Here is an 18,625-nt window from a genome sequence, read left to right on the forward strand (position 1 = left end):
AACAGATGATTTACGTCCTCAGAGACAGATGAGGGCCACTCCCTTTGTGGCTGCAGCCACTGACTCCTCCCCCTGCCATGGTTGTCCCTCCCTTTAGTTTTAGCATTTCTGTTGTCTCTGACAGAGGCACACAGGAGCTCCCTAGTCACCAGGGGCAGGCTCAGGAGGGGGCAGGAGACATGGGGACGGGACGGCAGAGAGGGGCCCTGTGTCTCTTCTAATCACCCGCCACCCCCCGCGCCCTGTGTGTCGTGTGTGGTCCTCCATCTTGCTTTTCTCACCTTGTGCAGGGGGAGGGGTCTGGAGAGGGGGCGTCTAACTTGCCTGCCAGAGAGTGTGGATTAACCGCACCTGCCCACTACCCTGTGGGACCCCGGGAGGCCCTTGGACCAATCTGCTCCCTCTCTAGCCTTGGAGAGGACCTGCCAGGACATGTTTCTGGTTCCTTCTCCACCCCAGTGATATTAAGGGAGTGGGACCCAAGTCCCATAGAAACCATGCTTTTAGTCTGCTTCGTAACTCTGGTAGTAACTGGGGACCCTGCCCATGAGGGCAGGGTGACCCCAGGTCCGGAGGTGGAACCTATCAAGGCCCTAATCACCAGCCCACTCCACCTCCTGCATCCCACCCACTTCATTTCTGCCCTTTTATCCATTATTCACGTGGTCCCTCTTCTTTCTCATGTGCTTGGGGGTGGATGTAGGGCACCCACCTCTCCGTGCACTGTGTGGTCTCCATTTCTCCAGAGCACCTGTGATTTGCTGTGTTTCACTGTGGTGGTTTCCATGGACTGCATCTGATATTTGGCATTTTCTCTCCAGTGCTTCAGAGTAACAGGGACGGGAGGGGAAGGGAAGAGGAACCAGGCTCAAAGACAATGCCCCCTTGCCCTTAGCCATCAGTAAATGAGGGGCCAGTGGCTGGCAGCCTGATGTCACTTCCTGCCTCTAGAGGAAGTGGCAATTAACATCATTTTCTGCTCCATCCCTCTCCCATAGAAAATGACATCAGAGGTCCACCATACTCCTAGGGCCTGGGGAGATCTTATGTTTCAGAATTCCCTGGTTTCTGAAGCCTTTGAGGAGAGGGAATTGTGTGCATAAGACTCAGCTTTCTTTTTCCCTGATGCAACTTTCATTTTTTTTTCTGTCTTTCACCAACAGATTCTACCACCTGTAGTTCAGCCAAGTCCAAGGTACGTGTGAAGGCAATTCTGAAGGCTTGATCCCTGTACAAGCCAGCCCACTTTGGTTTTTGTTCAAGGGAATTGATGGAATGGCAATTGGACCATGGGGAAAGTTGATGGTCCCTGGGAGGGAAGGCGGGAGGTACTGAGTGCCAAGCTGCTTACCTTGGCAGTGTTTGGTGAGGCATCTGCTGTAGTAGAAGGACCTGGCCTGGGAGTTACGTGCCTAGGAGGCAATGTGGCTCAGTGGTTAGAAGCACAGACTCTGGAGTCAGACAGTCCTGGGTTTGAGTTCTGGCTCCACCATTTAGTAGTTTGGGACACTGGGCAAGTTACTTAACCACTTTCTGATCCTCAGCTTCCTCATCTGTAAAATGGGGATATCAGTAAATCTGTGGGGTGCTATAACAAATAAAACAGATATCCTTTAAGGTCTTTGGAGAGCCTAAAGCAAGCAGAAGGAAATAAAGAGAGGAGCAGAAATCCATGACATTGAAAACAGTTGGAAAAAAGCAATGAAACCAAAAGCTGGTTCTTTGAAAAAAAATGACATCGATAAACCTCTAGCCAGACTGACAGAATAAAAAGAAAGATGGCACAGATTATCAATATCAGGAATGAAAGAGGGACATCACTGCAGACCCCTAAGTTATTTATTTTTTTTTGAGATGGAGTCTCGCTCTGTCACCCAGGCTGGAGTGTAGTGGCACCATCTTGGCTCACTGCAAGCTCCACCTCCCTGGTTCACACCATTCTCCTGCCTCAGCCTCCCGAGTAGCTGGGACTACAGGCGCGCACCATCATGTCCGGCTAATTTTTTGTATTTTTAGTAGAGACGGGATTTCACCAGGTTAGCCAAGATGGTCTCGATCTCCTGACCTCATGATCTGCCCGCCTCGGCCTCCCGAAGTGCTGGGATTACAGGCGTGAGCCACCACGCCCGGCTACAGACCTCTACATTATTGAATTTATGGGCATAAAGTTGCCCATAAATTGAATAACTTAGATGAAATAGACCAATTCTTTGAAAGATTCAGACTGCCAAAACTCACTTAAGAAAAAAATAGATAACCTGAATAGTCCTATACCTCCTAAGGAAATTGAATATGTAATTTAAAACTCCCCAACAATGAAAACTTCAGGACCAGATGGTTTCACTGTTAAATTCTACCAAATATTTAAGGAATTTTTAAAATTTTTAAACAATTTAATAATTTAAAAATATTCTGAATAGAAAATAGTATAATTTTAAATATTGATATATTTAAATAGTTATTTAAATAATTGAATTATTTAAATATTATTTAAACAGTTATTTAAGAAATAATACCAATTCTCCACTATCTCTTTTGGAAGATAAAAGAGGGTGCCTGGGCACCGTGGTTCACGCCTGTAATCCCAGTACTTTGGGAGGCTGAGGCCGGATCTTGAGATCAAGAGTTAAAGACCAGCCTGGCCAACATGGTAAAACCCCGTCTCTACTAAAAATACAAAAAAAATTAGCTGGGCGTGGTGGCATGCACCTGTAATCCCAGCTACTCAGGAGGCTGAGGTGGGATAATTGCTCGAACCTGGGAAGAGGAGGTTGCAGTGAGCCGAGATCTTGCCACCACACTCCAGCCTGGGCAACAGAGCGAGACACCGTCTCAAAAAAAGAAAGGAAAATAGAAGAGGAAGAAACACTTTCCAACTCATTTATGAGGCCAGCATTACCCTGATACCAAAACCTGACAATGCTTTTGAAAAAGATAGGGCTAATACGTCTACTCTATATCAGTACTGTGCTGGGTACTGAAAATATAAATAATGAGCCAAACAGATAGGTTCCTGCCCTCACAAAGCTTATCTTCTAGTGAGAGACAGACACTAAGCTGATGAACAAATAGACTATCTGTCTGGCAGGTTTGGAGGCACAGTGGAGGCGGAAACCAGATGGAATGAGCTAATAAACTGAGGGAGGGAAGAGAGCATGCATAGACCACTCTTGTGAGAAGTCCAACTGTGAAGAGATGTTTACAGAACAAAAATGGGAAAATATGTGGCTTGAGGGAAGCTTTCATTAAACGATGAAAGTAGCCAGGCATAGTGGCTCACACCCGTAATCCCAACACATTTGGAGGCCGAGGCAGGAGGATCCCTTGAGCCCAGGAGTCCGAGACCAGCCTGGACAACATAGTGAGACCTCAACTCTACAAAAAATGCAAAAATTAACCAGGCATGGTAGGGCATGCCTGTAGTCCCAGTTACTTGGGAGGCTGAAGCAGGAGGATCATGTCAGCCTAGGAGGAGGTTGAGGCTGCAGTGATGAGCCATGATCATGCCACTGCACTCCAGCCTGGGCAACAGAGCAAGACCCTGTCTCAAAAACAAACAAACAAAAAAAGATGAAAGCACATATTTACTTGCCAATGGGAATGATTCAGGTGAGAGAGAGAGAGAGACAGAGAGAGAGAAGAAGAGCTGGACCCAGAGCCCATGAAGCAGCAGCAGCCTGTGCTCCTAGCAGATGCATCCCCGGGTGTAGTAGGAAGAGAGGGAGGTGGCAGGGGGCACACTAGCAGGCAGTGTTGGCAGCAGGTCGTTGGGGTCACCCCCAGCTGATGGCTCTTTCCTCAGCGAAGTGGAAGGTGAGGACCTCTGCTAGGCGTGAAGGTGTCACGGAAAGTCTGAGCAGAGTGAAGGAAGTCTGAGACAGGTCCCATGAAGCAAGGCACATTTCCTGAAGGGGCTGAGGAGGTGCGGCCCCTTCTCAAGAGCCAGCACTTTGCCCAGCCGTCATGCCCCGCCCCTTTGGGCCTGGCTTCTCCATACTCCCCGGAGAGCCCCTTCTGAGCCCCTTCTGGCCAAAAGATGTCCTCATTTGCTTCCTGTGACCCCACCCTGTCTCCAGTGGTCTCAACACTGACCTCCCCAGAGCTCACAAGCCACTGCCTCCTTGAAGCCACCTGGCTTGAAATTCCTTCCTCCGGAGACGCTAGCAGTTACTGCTTCCCAGTCTGGGCCTGCCTGACTCCTGCATTAGCCTGGGAACTCCTGCAGGAGGCCTTCTTCTCAATCATAGGGCCTTGAACAATAGAACGTGCTTTTCAGAGAGTACTTCTTTACTGTAAACTGACTCGGAGACTTCACTGTGACCTAGTGAGTTCATCACAATCACTAGTGTGAGATGAAAGAGGAGGGAGTGCACATTTACTGAGCACCTACTAGGTGCCAGCCAGTATGCAGAGAACTTTTCACAAACATCGGTTTCATTTCATTTTTACGAAAGACCCTTGAGTTTTGTACCATCCCCATTTTACAGATGGGGAAGCCAAGGCTCACAGAACTTAAGTAACTAGAAGTTTGGGCATATTCTTGGGCCTCAGGGAGGGGAGCTGGTTAGGTGGCCTCCTTCCTTGGTGGTGCTCTGGCATCTGAGTTCTAATCCTCTGCTCTCAGGCTCTGAGTGTTTCTTGATTTTCTGGCACAGGGACTGGCTCTGTCCTGAGCCTGAGCTGAGACCAGCCGGCCAAGCCTCTAAGAAATGAAGGCACGGACCAGGCTGCCGGCCTATTAAGTACAGCGATAGGAATAACTGTTGCAGGACAGGGATGTTCAGTTGTGTGTGCCGCAGTGGTCTCAGTCTCATCTACTGGGGAGACCAGGAATCGGAGTCAGGGAAGCAGGAGGCACCAGGCATCTGAGAGCCTGCAGCCTCCTGTCCCGGCTGTAGGGAAGGGGCTGCCTCTGGCACCAGGGCCTGGCCTCCCGCCGGACTGTGAGCTCTGCGGGTGGGCACGAACCCTGCAAGTGCTGGACTCTCACGACTGCCAGCCTCTTGTGTCTTTTGCCTGACTCTAAAACCCAGGTCAGTGATGGTCAAACTGTGTTCCCTGGAGCCACCATGGGGTCATGACCACCAACAGGTGTATGAGGGGACCAAGCGTGCAGGGATCCAAGCTCCCACAGCCTCCATCTGAGCCACTCTTGGTTCTGTCTCACATTGTTGGGTTTCTAGGGAGGATTCGATTTAGGGTGCTCCCAAGCTCATCAAAAACCATTGTTCTAGATGTGACAGCCCTGTCTCTAGACTCTCCCGGCTGTGTCCAGGACACCCAGGCGGTGTCGGTGCCCCAAGTTACAGCCACATCTGATCCTGCCTCCCTGTGTGGATGGTTTAGGCTATCCTGGGTAGGAGTGTGGGCAGGCACACCTGGCAGTCTCCCAGCTCCATGGCGGGTGGAGTGGAGCTGTTCAGTACTCAGAAGGCTCCCTTATCATCTTTTTTTTTTTTTTTTTTTTGAGACAGGTCTTGGTCTGTCACCCAGGCTGGAATGCAGTGGCCCGAACACAGCTCACTGCAGCCTCTAACTCCTGTGTTCAAGTGCTCCTCCTGCCTCAACTTCCTTAGTAGCTGGGACTACAGGCACACACCACCACTCCTGCCTAATTTTTTTGTATTTTTTGTGGAAATGGGGTCTTGCTTCTTTGCACAGGCTGTTCTTGAATTCCTGGCTTCAATGGATCCTCCTGCCTCGGCCTCCCAAAGTGCTGAGACTACAGGCATGAGCCACTGCACCCCACTCTCCTTATCATCTTAATTCCAAGTTCTTGGGGAAGGGGACCACTTTTGTCTTCTCTGGTGGTCCCTTGCCTACTGCTTAGCTTTCTTTACGGCCTGCAATAACCCGTGAGCATCCTACTGTACAGGGAGAAGTCTAGCTCCTGACCAGGCTCAGTCTGATTTCCCCGGCCCTGCCTTATTCAAGTTCCTCAAATTCCTTGACCCCAACCCTTGCTCCATAAGAAACCTCTCCATGACCCTGACCCTGAGGGGGAATTGACCGTGAACATTTTTGCATTGACAACAGATACTGGAATGCAGGGATTCCCCATCTACTTCAGGCCCCTTCAAGAATCAGAGGAGGCCAAGCATGGTGGCTCATGCCTGTAATCCCAGCACTTTGGGAGGCCAGGGTGGGGAGATCACTTGAGGTCAGGAATTCGAGACCAGTCCGGCCAACATGGCGAAACCCCATCTCTACTAAAAATACAAAATTAGCTGGGGGTGGTGTTGCACGCCTGTAATCCCAGCTACTCGGAAGGCTGAGGCAGGAGAATCACTTGAACTGGGGAGGCAGAAGTTGCAGTGAGCCAAGATTGAACCATTGCACTCCCAGCCTGGGCAATAGAGCGAGACTCTGTCTCAAAAAAAAAAAAAGAAAAAAGAAAAAAGAAAAGAGGGAAGTTATGCACTCTTGCTCCAGAAAGACACCTATCTATACAAATCCTGTGGCAAGTTCAAGTTTATGGACCCCCAAAGCCTACCCAGGGACTCCAGCTAAGAGCGCCTTCTCCAGAGTATTCCTGCTGGTAATTAGCTTGTTTGGCAGAAGGTGGCAGTCCAGTCATCATCAATAATGCCTTTGGTCATCGCTGATTCCTAAGTTTAAAGTATTCAACAATATGAGTAGTTACAATTTATTGAGCATTTGCTGTGTTACTGTGCTCAGAATTTAATCCTCACAAATGCCCTGAGTTAGAGATAGAATTGTCCTTATTTTGCAGTTGAGGAAACAGGCCAGAGGTGCTTCTGTAACTTGCCCCAGGTCTCACAACCAGCAAGTCGCCTGCTCCAGAGCCTCTATCTCTGAGACAGAACCTGTTAGGAGATGAGGCCTGCCCTGGGTGACCCTGCCCGGCTGTGAGATCAGAGCTTGAGGGCAGGGTGGGTATAAAGTCAGCTCAGGCCGCTGTAACAAAATGCCATAGCTAGGTGCCTCAGACAACAGAAATTGATTTTTCTCAGAGCTCTACAGGTTAGAAGTCCAAGATCACGGTGCCACCGTGGCTCATTTCTGGTGAGGGTTCCCTGCCTGTCTTGTCTTGTAGACGGTAGATGGCCACCTTCTCACACTGTGTCCTTACAAGGCAAGGCAGAGAGAAGAGAGCGCGAGTGACTGAGAGAGCCCAAGCCCTCTGGTGTCCCTTCTAATAAGGGCACCAATCCCATCAAAAGGTCCCACCTTCACCTAAACCTAATTATCTCTCAAAGGCTCCACCTCCAAACTGGGGTTAGGGCTTCCACATGTGAGTTTGGGAGGTACACAATTTAGTCCATAGCAGTGAGTGAAAGCAGTTGATGACTGGCTGGCGGAACTGGGCTCATTTCTGTCTGGGTCTCTGAGCACTGCACTGGCCAGGTTTGTAAGTCCACTCCACAGCCATGTGCCTGACACCTGGCAGATGCCTGGTGTGTGCCAAATGAATACACTGGACAAAAGAAAAAATGTTGTGGGTGCGGTGGCTGATGCCTGTAATCCCAGCACTTTGGAAAGCCAAGGTGGGAGGATCACTTGAGGTCAGGAGTTTAAGACCAGCCTGGCCAACATAGTGAAACCCCATCTCTACTAAAAATACAAAAATTAGCCAGGTGTGGTGGTGCGTGCCTGTAATCCCAGCTACTTGAGAGGCTGAGTGATGAGAATTGCTTGAACCTGGGAAGCAGAGGTTGCAGTGAACCGAGATTGCGCCACCTGCACTCCAGCCTGGGTGACAGAGGGAGACTCTGTCTCAAAATAATAACAATAATAATAATAATAATGCTCTAGCCTGGTGCAAGGGTACCCTGTAAGCTCTGCATGGAGCCCCTGCCAGCACATGCACACCTCTGTTGACAGGCACCACCATCATAAGATTGCTGTGACATGGAGAAAGTTCATTATAGTGACCTACATCAGGTCCTTGTCACTTCCTTCCATTGCTCCTGGTGGCCCCCTGCTTTCCTGCAGTATATCCTGGATTAACTCCCTGCTCTCTCTGTGAATCTGCTGACCTCTGCATTCCTTGGAAGAGAACTCAGTCTGACCTTGTTGCTTCTGGAACCAGCTGGGATGAGACGGTAGTTTGATCAGATGATCCTAGCGGCCTCTTAAGTCTCTCAGAGAGCACTGGCCAGGAAAGAAAGCAGTATTGGCCACCATATGCCCTAGGCTAATCCTAGCAGTGCAACCACATTGCACAACTCCAGGGGGTGCCTTCTGGAGTTGTGCATTGTGGGCAACCATGGCCCAGGAGCCACATGCCTGTGACTCCTGAGTCCCTGACATGCTCTGGTTTTCTCAGAACTAATTAATGTGAGAGAGAGGACAGTGGCTGCAGTGGTCACAAGAGGCATCTGGGTCTCCATTCATTATTACACCATGGCTGAAACAAGAGGTGGTCTGTGAGGAGGAGCTGAAGGACAGCATGACCTTGTCATGTCATTCCAGCCCAAGATAGGAACCAGTCCCAGCATCTGCTTCTACAAGACTTCCTGTGTTAAGGGTACTCCACTCACCAATTGTTAGTTCATTTAATGTTTATTAAACACCTGTTATGTGCCATGCAGAAACAACCAAGTCACTGCCTTTGCTCTCAAGGAGCTCAGAGTTCAATGAGGCTGATGTGAGAAGAGCGAGGAGCACAGTGAGACGACAGGAACATAGAGAAGTGATCTCCCATCTCAGGCAAAGGGAGGGCTGGGGGGTTGCTGTACAGAGGAAGCCATGTTTGAGCTGGGCCTTGTAGGGTGAGTAGGAGCTCATCCAGCAAATAGGGCAAGGGGACATTAAGGGCTGGCAGCAATGTAACAGTGTAGGTCACATCAAAGGAAGGGTTGGTAGTGCTATATTTCCACGTGAGGGCTGTGTTGGGGTTGGGGGCAGGGCAGGGCAGTGGGCTGCGAAAGTTGGGACTAGGTTGTGAAGAGCCCCATGTGCTGAACTGGGGAACGTGTGCTTTATCCTGGTGGGTGCTGGGGCATGCAAGCTTCTGAGCAAAGCTGGGTGAGGATCAGATTCCTGCTTCAGAATGGTGGCTCTGGAGGGGGGACCTGGGCTGGGGCAAGGGTGGAGGCGGGGAAACCCTATTAGGAGGGGCAGGAGGGCCCAAGAGAGGGCAGAATGAGGGCCTGCCGGAGGAGGAGGAGGAGGGGGAGGAGGAGGAGGAGTTGTTGTTGGCTTTGGGAGCCATTTCAGAAGAATCCAGGACTTGGCTGTGGGTGGAGGGGAGAGGAAGGGGTCAAAAGACCGCCCTCAGGTGAGGAATGTGAATGGAGGCAGTTTGGGGCGGGGGTAGGTAGGATGCTGTGGTTCCAGATAGGTGAGTTTTAAGAGCCTACAGACACCAGGTAGAAGTGGATTCTCAATGGGAGGAAGAGTTCCGGAGCTCAAGAGAGTGTTGTGTTGGACAGGGAGGTCTGGATAGCAGTGCTACTTGGGAATGGTATTTTCTAGGGAACACAAACAGAGAAGGCAAAGGTGCCAAGAACAGAGTCCTGGGAACACTGAGTCTTAGTGGGAAGCGGTGGGCAAGAAGAGCCTCCCAAGAGGCAGAGGAGAGGCCAGAAGGGCAGATGAAAACCAGCTTCCAGAAGGCCATGGCCGGCAGCATGGACCCTCCTGGGAAAGTGTGAAAGGCCAAGACCCCAAAACACCACAGGGTGTAGCAGTGAGGGCTGGTTCAGGTGAGAACAGCGGCATGAAGTTGCCCAACTTAGGGTTGGAAATCAGTTTGAGGGCGGCTCCAATCTAAACCATGACACCATACATACGCGATCTTTCAGCCACTTGCAGGGGCAGAGCTGGCGGCGGGATTGACCTGGGATTGGGGATTGGCGGGGTCGGGGGAGCGGGTGGGGTCCGGCGGAAAAGGGAGCACGTGAACTTGGGCGGGTTACCCTGGAGAGGCCTGTAGATGCTGGTCAGGTGGGAAGGCAGGTTTCCAGGTGGCGGCAGGTGGAGAGGTGGGGGACTTGCGGTCAGAGAGCGCCCCTGCCGGGGATCTGGGGACCAGCATGCAGGAAGCTCTGGTGATGACACCCCAGGAGCGTGTGTGAAACGGACTCAGGCTGCCAAGCTTTATTCACTGTGGAGAGACCATCATCACCAGAGCCAAGTCTAAAGGATTTAGCCAGGGCTGCATACGGAAAACAGAATGGAAGGGGGCTTTGGCAGACCAGCCCAGCCCACAGGAAAGAGCTGAGAGCCTGGATTTGGGCCAGCGGGAGTGCTGAGCCGGCTGCAGGATGGGGCGCGGGGGTAGTCTCTGGACAGAGGGGGCACGGGGCTGCAGGAGGAGTGTTTTATGATGCAACCGTGGGTGCTGGCCTTAGCTGGGCCCTGTGGCGACTGGGTGCCGTGGCGTGGAGGCGGATAGGGAAAAGAGCGGGGTCGGCAGGGCACCGAGTCCGGGCGCACCCCCGCATCCTGACTTGTCTCCCGCACAGGGTTCGTGGGCCCCCAAGAAGGAGCCGTACGCCCGGGAGATGCTGGCGATCTCCTTCATCTCGGCGGTCAACCGCAAGCGCAAGAAGCGGCGGGAGGCGCGGGGGCTGGGCAGCAGCACCGACGACGACTCGGAGCAGGAGGCGCACAAGCCTGGGGCAGGGGCCACAGCGCCGGGGGCTCAGGAGCGGCCGCAGGGGCCGCTGCCTGGCGCCGTCGCCCCCGAGGCCCCCGAGGCCCCCGGACGCCTCAGCCCCCCGGCGGCGCCGGAGGAGCGGCCGGCCGCGGACACGCGCTCCATTGTTTCGGGCTACTCCACCCTGTCCACCATGGACCGCAGCGTGTGCTCGGGCGCCAGCGGTCGGCGGGCAGGCGCGGGGGACGAGGCGGACGACGAGCGCAGCGAGCTGAGCCACGTGGAGACGGACACTGAGGGCGTGGCGGGCGCGGGGCCTGGGGGACGCTTGACGCGCCGGCCGTCCTTCAGCTCGCACCACCTCATGCCCTGCGACACCCTGGCGCGCCGCCGCCTGGCCCGGGGCCGCCCAGACGGCGAGGGCGCGAGCCGGGGCGGTCCCCGCGTCCCGGAGCCGCCCGGCTCGGCGTCGTCCAGCAGCCAGGAGTCGTTGCGGCCCCCGGCGGCGGCGCTGGCCTCGCGGCCCTCGCGCATGGAGGCGCTGCGGCTGCGGCTTCGCGGCACGGCAGACGACATGCTCGCCGTGCGCCTGCGGCGGCCGCTGTCACCCGAGACCCGGAGGCGCCGGAGCAGCTGGCGCCGCCACACGGTGGTGGTGCAGAGCCCGCTGACCGACCTCAACTTCAACGAGTGGAAGGAGCTGGGCGGAGGGGGACCCCCGGAGCCTGCGGGCGCGCGGGCGCACAGTGACAACAAGGACTCCGGACTCAGCAGCCTGGAATCCACCAAGGCACGGGCCCCGTCGTCCGCGGCCTCGCTGCCGCCCGCGCCCGGGGACCAGGGGGCCCTGCAGAGCCAGCCCTCGCGCCGCTCGGCCGCCTCCCGCCTGCATCAGTGTCTGTGATCCCCACCTCCCGCGCCGGTCGGGCCCCACCCCTCCCCAGAGCCCCTTGGGATCCAGGAGGCTCCTCCAGCCTGCACCTCCCCTTCTGTGGCCCCTGGGTGCACGGTGGGGGTGGAGGGCGCAGCAGGCCGAGTCCCTAGTTGGTGTGCTGGAACTGGCAGGGGGCGGGCAGAGGAGAAGGCTGGAACTGGACTCAGAGTGAATGGAAGAGGGTTCCAGAGGTAATGAGCGGGAGCGGAGAGGGCGTGAGCTGCTGGGGTCTGTGTCCCTGCACACATGCGCCTGATGGGTCCTTCTGAACCTTTCTGTGGCTGCACTTGGGGACCCTTGTGGACCATGGCGTGTGACTAGGGAACCCCCAAGTTTCAGACTAAAGGAAAGATCCTGGGTGATGCTGGCTTTTTGCTTCTTTCCTCTGCCCTCCCACCTCAGCTTGTAAGTGGGGATGTGTGTGTGTCTGGGGGGAGGAGGTGTAGGATGCGTATGTCCACGGAGGGAGGGGTTTGTGTGTGCGAGTGTGTGCAGTCATTGTCCCAAGGTGTTTCCAGTAGCGACTTCTGTCCCCCTACCCTCACCCTGGTCCCCACTTCGCCCCCCAGGGCTCCCTGCCTTTGGTGCACACAGGATCCTGCCCCACCCCCTTGTCAGAGCTGGAGAAGGGGATTGGGGCCACTCCAAGGAAGCAGGACTGAAACCCTCACCAGGGTTACTCCCCAACATCCTTTTGCCTGAGTCACCCCCTAAGCGCTTTAACCACGGGCAGCTGCCTGTTCCCCAGTTTTGGGGGGGTCCAGGGTCCCCCTTTCTGGTACCTCCCTTACCCCTCTTTTTCTTCTTCCATCTGTGCCTGTTCCTTCCACAGCCCAGGCACATAGAAGCCCACCTTCTTCCCCTTAGGAGGGGGGATAGTCAACACCCCTGGTGTCTCTGTCACTCACACACTGATTTATGGGGTCTGAGCTGGGCTGTTCCTGCAGGATGGACAGGACCCAGCGCCCTCTTCTCCCCACAGGTTGTAAATAGATTTCCAGTCACCAGGCCAGCCCCCACACACCCTCACTCATTCCAGGGAAGCCCAGGTAGGTGGTGAACCCGCTGCCACGTCTATCAGTCCTCTTGTTTTATGCAAAGATTTACTGTAAAGTAGATTTCTTTCCCTCCCTCCCCCATCCTTTTATTGTAAATATTGTCTCTAAATGTGTAACATATTATAAAGAATTTATAAGGATTTTTAAAGATGTTTTGCTCATTTACAAAAGTGTTGTAACAGTGTTGGACAAAGCCTTCCACCCCATGTCCGCATGGCTCCTTTCACTGTGTCCTTGACACACCTCTCTGGCAACAACTAAAATTTCCTGCTTCTGAAAAGTCCTGTCTTAAAAGTACAGTCTATATCTTGGAAATAAATGGCCTTCCTCAAGGCACCAGTCAGCCGTCTCACTTGTTTTGGAGGGAGAGGGCCAGAGTGGGGCTGGGAGACAGGCGAGGTACCTGGCCCAGGGAAGGAGGGCGATGGGGACTGGACCAAGTGGTGGCAGGGCGGAGGAAAACTTCTTCCTGGTGACCTTTTTGTAAGTGTCCCCCAGGACTGGTCAATGATACAGGGACAGATATGAGTTGGAAGAGTGGGTGGCCCTCATTGCTGTGGGAGGTTTCCAGGCACCTGCTCTCTATTCCTACAGAGCCCAGGCAGCTGCACAGGCACCTTCTCAGGCCTACCTGGAGCTTCACAATGGTTCCAGCAGTCTTGCCCCACAGACAGGAGGCCTGGGCCAGCTGTCCTAGGCACTCCAGGCTCAGATGATATTGCAAAAGGACAGAATGGGTTTTGCCCATTGTCCCCCTTTTTTTTTGAGACGGAGTCTTGCTCTGTTGCCCAGGCTGGAGTGCAGTGGCCCGATCTCGGCTCACTGCAAGCTCCGCCTCCCAGGTTCACGCCATTCTCCTGCCTCAGCCTCCCGAGCAGCTGGGACTACAGGCGTCTGCCACCACACCGGCTAATTTTTTGTATTTTTAGTAGAGATGGGGTTTCACCGTGTTAGCCAAGATGGTCTCGATCTCCTGACCTCGTGATCCGCCCACCTCAGCCTCCCAGAGTGCTGGGATTACAGGCTTGAGCCACCGCACCCAGCCCCATTGTCCTCTTAACATGTGTAAGCTTACAACATGGGTTGGGCGTCCTTCTGTGCGGGCGGTGGCTTTGTAGTCGCCCCAGCCAGTTTACAGGCTGCCTCTGCTAAGCCTTGCAGCCTTCTGTAGGAAGGCCAGGTGACAGTCGTTAAAGGGAATCTAGGGAGGGGTTTGCGGTGGTGGCTCACGCCTGTAATCCCAGCACTTTGGGAGGCCAAGGCGGGATCCCAGGAATTCAAGACCAGCCTGGGCAACATAGTATAGTCCCTCCTCCTCCTCTGTTAAATATATATATATTTAAATCTGTATATATATAAAGATCATCTAGGGAGGAGCTCAGGAGCTGGGAAGAGCTCAGTTGCTCACTGAATCCTATGCCCCACCCTCCAAAGTTGTTTCTGTTGGGCAAATGAGCTTATAGCATTGTAGGCTCTGCACCAGCTGCAAGGGCTTTACACATCTTGTGGTTTTTTTTTTTTTTTTTTTTTTTTTTTTGGAGACGGAGTTTTGCTCTTGTTGCCCAGGCTGGATCTAGGTTCACTGCAACCTCCACCTCCCAGGTTCAAGTGATTCTGGTGCCTCAGCCTCCTGAGTAGCTGGGATTACGGGCATGTGCCACCACACCAGGCCAATTTTGTATTTTTAGTAGAGACAGGATTTCTCCATGTTAGTCAAGTTGGTCTGGAACTCCCGACCTCAGGTGATCCACACGCCTCAGCCTCCCGAAGTGCTGGGATTACAGGCATGAGCCACCACGCCCGGCCATCACCTCTTAAATCAGTCCTCCAACACTCTTGAGCACACCACCATTGTTTTCTGCATTTTATATATGAGGAAACAGAGGCACGCAGCAGTGACATAACTTGCCAAGCCCAAGGTCACATAGCTAGTATGCTGTGGAACCATGATAAGTTTAAGACCAGAGAAAGGACACAGAGATGGGGTAACAAGCCCACTGAGCCGCCTTCTCCAGACTGTAGTAGACTTTGAGAGAGAATGGATGAAAAACCTGTGCTCTCCTTCAAAAATAAAGTAGGAATAGGTCTGGCACAGTGGCTCATGCCTGTAATCCCAGCACTTTGGTAGGCTGAGGCAGGGAGCTCCTGAGGCTAGGAGGTCGAGACCAACCTGGCCAACATGGTGGAATCCCTTCTCTATTAAAAATACAAAAATTAGCTGGGTGTGGTGGCACATGCCTGTAATCCCAGCTACTTGGGAAAGCTACTCGGGAGGCTGAGGCAGGAGAATCGCTTTAACCTCGTAGGTGAAGGTTGCAGTGAGCTGAGATTGTGCCACTGCACTCCAGCCTGGGTGATAGAGTGAGATTTTTGTCTTAATAAAATAAATAAATAAGAGGAATGAAGATATCTCTAGATTTATTTTTATTATTTTATTTATTTATTGTTGAGACAGGGTCTTGCTCCATTGTCCAGGCTGGAGTGAAGTGGTGTGATCACAGCTCACTGCAGCCTCGACCTCCTGGGCACAAGTGAGCCTCCTGCCTCAGCCTCCTGTGTAGCTGGGACCACTGGCATATGCTACCACACTCGGCTATTTTTTTTTTTTTTTAGTAGAGATCTTGTTATGTTGCCTAGGCTGGTCTTGAACTCCTAGGTTCAAGCAATCCTCCTGTCTTGGTCTCCCAAAGTGCTGGGATTACAGGTGTGAATCACTGTGACCGGCCTATTTATTTATTTGAGACAGGGTCTCGCTCTGTCACCCAGGCTGGAGTGCAGTGGCGATTGAAGTTCACTGTAGCCTGGACCTTGTGGGCTCCAGCAATTCTCCCACCTCAGCCTCCCAAGTCGCTGGAATTGCAGGTGCGTGCCACCATACCCAGCTAATTTTTAAACTTTTGTAGAGACAGGGTCTTCCTATGTTGCCCAAGCTGGTCTCAAACTCCTGGGCAACCCTCCTGCCTCAGGCTCCCAAAGTGCTAGGATTACAGGTGTGAGCTGCCATACCCCCACTGATAGCTCTAGATTTTAAAAAACAGAGAATTTATCACTAGCAGACATATCATGTAAGAAATACTCTAAAGGCAGCCTTCAGATTGAAACGCAAGTACACTAGATGGTAATTTAAGTCCATGCAAATGAATAAAGAACACCGTAAGGATAACCACATAGGCATTATGAAACACAGTATAGGCCGGGCTTGGTGGCTCACACCTGTAATCCCAGCACTTTGGGAGGCCAAGGCAGGTGGACACTTGAGGTCAGGAGTTCAAGACCAGCTTGACTAATACAGTGAAACCCTGTCTCTACTAAAAATACAACATTAGCTGGGTGTGGTGGTGGGCACCTGTAATCCCAGCTACTTGGGAGACTGAGGCAGGAGAATCACTTGAACCTGGGAGGTGGAGGTTGAAGTGAGCTAAGATAGTGCCACTGCATTCCAGCCTGGGCGACAAAGCAAGACTCTGTCTCAACAAAAAAAAAAAAAAAAGAAAGAAAGAAAGAAAGAAAGAAAGAAAGATAGTATAAACATTTTTGTTGTAATTATTTTCCTTTTTGTCTTTAACCCTGTCTTTAAAAGATAACTACATAAAGCAATAATTACAAAACTGTGTTGACATATAAAGGTATAATTTGTATGGCAATAATGGCATGAAGGACTGGAGAGGAATGGAATGGAGCTATATTGGAGCAAAGTTTTTTTGTTTTGTTTTGTTTTTTTTTTTTTAGATGGAGTTTCACTCTTGTCACCCAGGCTGGAGTACAATGGCACGAACCTCCGCCTCCCAGGTTCAAGTGATTCTCCTGCCTCAGCCTCCTGAGTAGCTGGGATTACAGGCACCTGCCACCACGCCCAGCTAATTTTTGTATTTTTAGTAGAGACAGGGTCTAGCCATGTTGGCCAGGCTGGTCTTGAACTCCTGACCTTGGGTGATCCACCTGCCTCAGCCTCCCAAAGTGCTGGAATTACAGGTGTTAGCCACCACGCCTGGCTTAGAGCAAAGTTTTTAAACACTATTAAAATTAGGTACTATTAAGGTGAACTAGATTGTTGTAAGTTGACATGCTAATTGTAATCCCTAGGGCAACCATTAAAAATAACTCAAAAAATTGCAAAATGAAACAAAACAAAAACAGAATTAAATAGATGATATATTAGAAAATATTGGCCAGCCGTTGTGGCTTATGCCTGTAATCCTAGGACTTCGGGAAGTTGAGGCAGGAGGATCACTTGAGACCAGCCTTGGCAATCTAGCGAGATCCATCTCTATAAAAAATTTTAAAAGTTAGCCGGGCATGGTGGCACATGCCTGTAGTTCCAGCTACTTGGGAGGCTGATGTGGGATGATCCATTGAGCCCAGGAGATGAGACACTGTATCAAAAAAAAGAAAAAATATATTTATTTTACACTCAAGAAGGCAGAATCAGGCTGGGGGCAGTGGCTCATGCCTGTAATCTCAGCACTTTGGGAGGCCGAGGTGGGAAGATCACCAGAGGTCAGGAGTTTGAGACCAGCCTGGCCAACATGGCAAAATTCCGCCTCCACCAAAAATACAAAAATTAGCTGGGTGTGGCGGTGTGTGCCTGTAATCCCAGCTACTTGGGAGGCTGAGACGTGTGGATCACCTGATGTCAGGAGTTCAAGACCATCCTGACCAACATGGTAAAACCCCATCTCTGCTAAAACTACAAAAATTAGCCAGGCGTGGTGGCGTGCACTGTAGTCCCAGCTACTCGGGAGGCTGAGACAGGAGCTCCTAATTGCTTGAACCTGGGAGGTAGAGGTTGCAGTGAGCCGAGATTGCGCCACTACATTCGAGCCTAGGCGACAGAAGAAGACTCTGTCTCAAAAAAAAAAAAAAAAAAAAAATTGTTACTAAAGATACAATATCTTTTGTAATGATGAAAGAGCAAGTTTATGAGGAAGATAAAATGATTATAAACATATACGCTACTAACAACAGAGCCCAAAATACATGAAGCAAAAACTAATAAAACTGAAGAGAACTGAACTGAATTAGACCATTCAATACAGTAGTTGGAGACCTCAATACCCCACTTTCAATAATGGATGAAACAGTGAGGCAGAAGATCAACAAGGAAGTTGAAGCCTTGAACAACGTTGTAAACCAAGACCTGAAAGACATTGAAACACTCCACACAGCAGCAGGACACACATTCTTCTCAAGTACGCATGATGTACTCTTCAGGATAGACTATATACTAGGCCTTAAAATAAGCCTCAATAAATGGAAAAGGATTGAAATTATATAAAGACTGTTCTCCAACTGCAATGGAATTAAATTAGAAAATGACGACCGAGGAAATTAACAAATATGTAGTTTTTCTTTTCCCGAGGCAGGTCTTGCTCTGTCCCCCAGGCTGGAGTGCAGTGGTGTGATCTCAGCTCACTGCAGCCTTTGCCTCCCAGGTTCAAGTGATTCTCCTGCCTCAGCCTCTTGAGTAGCTGGGACTACAGGAGTGTATCACCATACCCGGCTAATTTTTGTATTTTTAATAGAGATGTGGTTTCACCATGTTGGCCAGGCTGGTCTCGAAATCCTGACCTCCAGTGATCTGCCTGCCTTGGCCTCCCAAAGTGCTGGGATTACAGGTGTGAGACACCATGCCTGGCTAGGAATATGTAGAAATTTAAAAACACTCCTAAATAATCAGTGAGTCAAAGATGAAATCACAGGGGAAATTAGAAAATATCTTGAGATGAATGGAAACTAACACACAACATAACATAATTTACAGGATGCAAAAGCAAGTGCTTAGAGAGACATTTATAAGTATATCAATATTAGAAAAGAAGAAAGATTTCTAATTAATAACCTAAACTTCCACCTTAAGAAACTAGAAAAAGAAGAGCAAACTAAACCAAAAGCAAGTCAAAGGAAGGAAATAATAAAGATAAGAGTAAACATAAATGAAATAGAAAATAGAAAAAAATAGAGAAAGTCAGTAAAACCAAAAGTTTTTTCTTGTAAAATATCAACAAATTGACAACTGTTTAGCTAGACTGACCAAGGAAAAAAAAAAAAAGAGAAGAGTCAAATTAA

The 18,625-nt window shown here is 51.1% G+C and overlaps 1 protein-coding gene and 1 long non-coding RNA gene across 8 annotated transcripts in view; one reads left to right on the top strand and one right to left on the bottom strand.

Moving 5' to 3' along the window:
• LOC105472281 (Rho GTPase activating protein 23) overlaps positions 1 to 12,902 on the top strand; it is a 95,281-nt gene extending 82,379 nt beyond the window's left edge. For all 7 annotated transcript variants that reach the window (XM_024789894.2, XM_011725386.3, XM_071083036.1 and 4 more), the window contains 2 exons: positions 1,164 to 1,195; positions 10,434 to 12,902. In XM_024789894.2, the coding sequence (XP_024645662.1) occupies positions 1,164 to 1,195; positions 10,434 to 11,471 (1,070 nt within the window). In that variant the 3' untranslated portion in view covers positions 11,472 to 12,902. The remainder of the gene's footprint in view (positions 1 to 1,163; positions 1,196 to 10,433) is intronic.
• LOC139359626 (uncharacterized) lies at positions 712 to 4,221 on the bottom strand. Its single transcript, XR_011615798.1, has 3 exons — positions 4,093 to 4,221; positions 1,352 to 1,553; positions 712 to 823 (listed from the first exon to the last, which is right to left on the bottom strand). It is a non-coding gene; the product is annotated as an uncharacterized lncRNA (long non-coding RNA).
• Positions 12,903 to 18,625: the final 5,723 nt, after the last annotated feature.

Source organism: Macaca nemestrina, chromosome 17 (assembly GCF_043159975.1).
Source record: "Macaca nemestrina isolate mMacNem1 chromosome 17, mMacNem.hap1, whole genome shotgun sequence".
Taxonomy (NCBI): domain Eukaryota; kingdom Metazoa; phylum Chordata; class Mammalia; order Primates; family Cercopithecidae; genus Macaca; species Macaca nemestrina.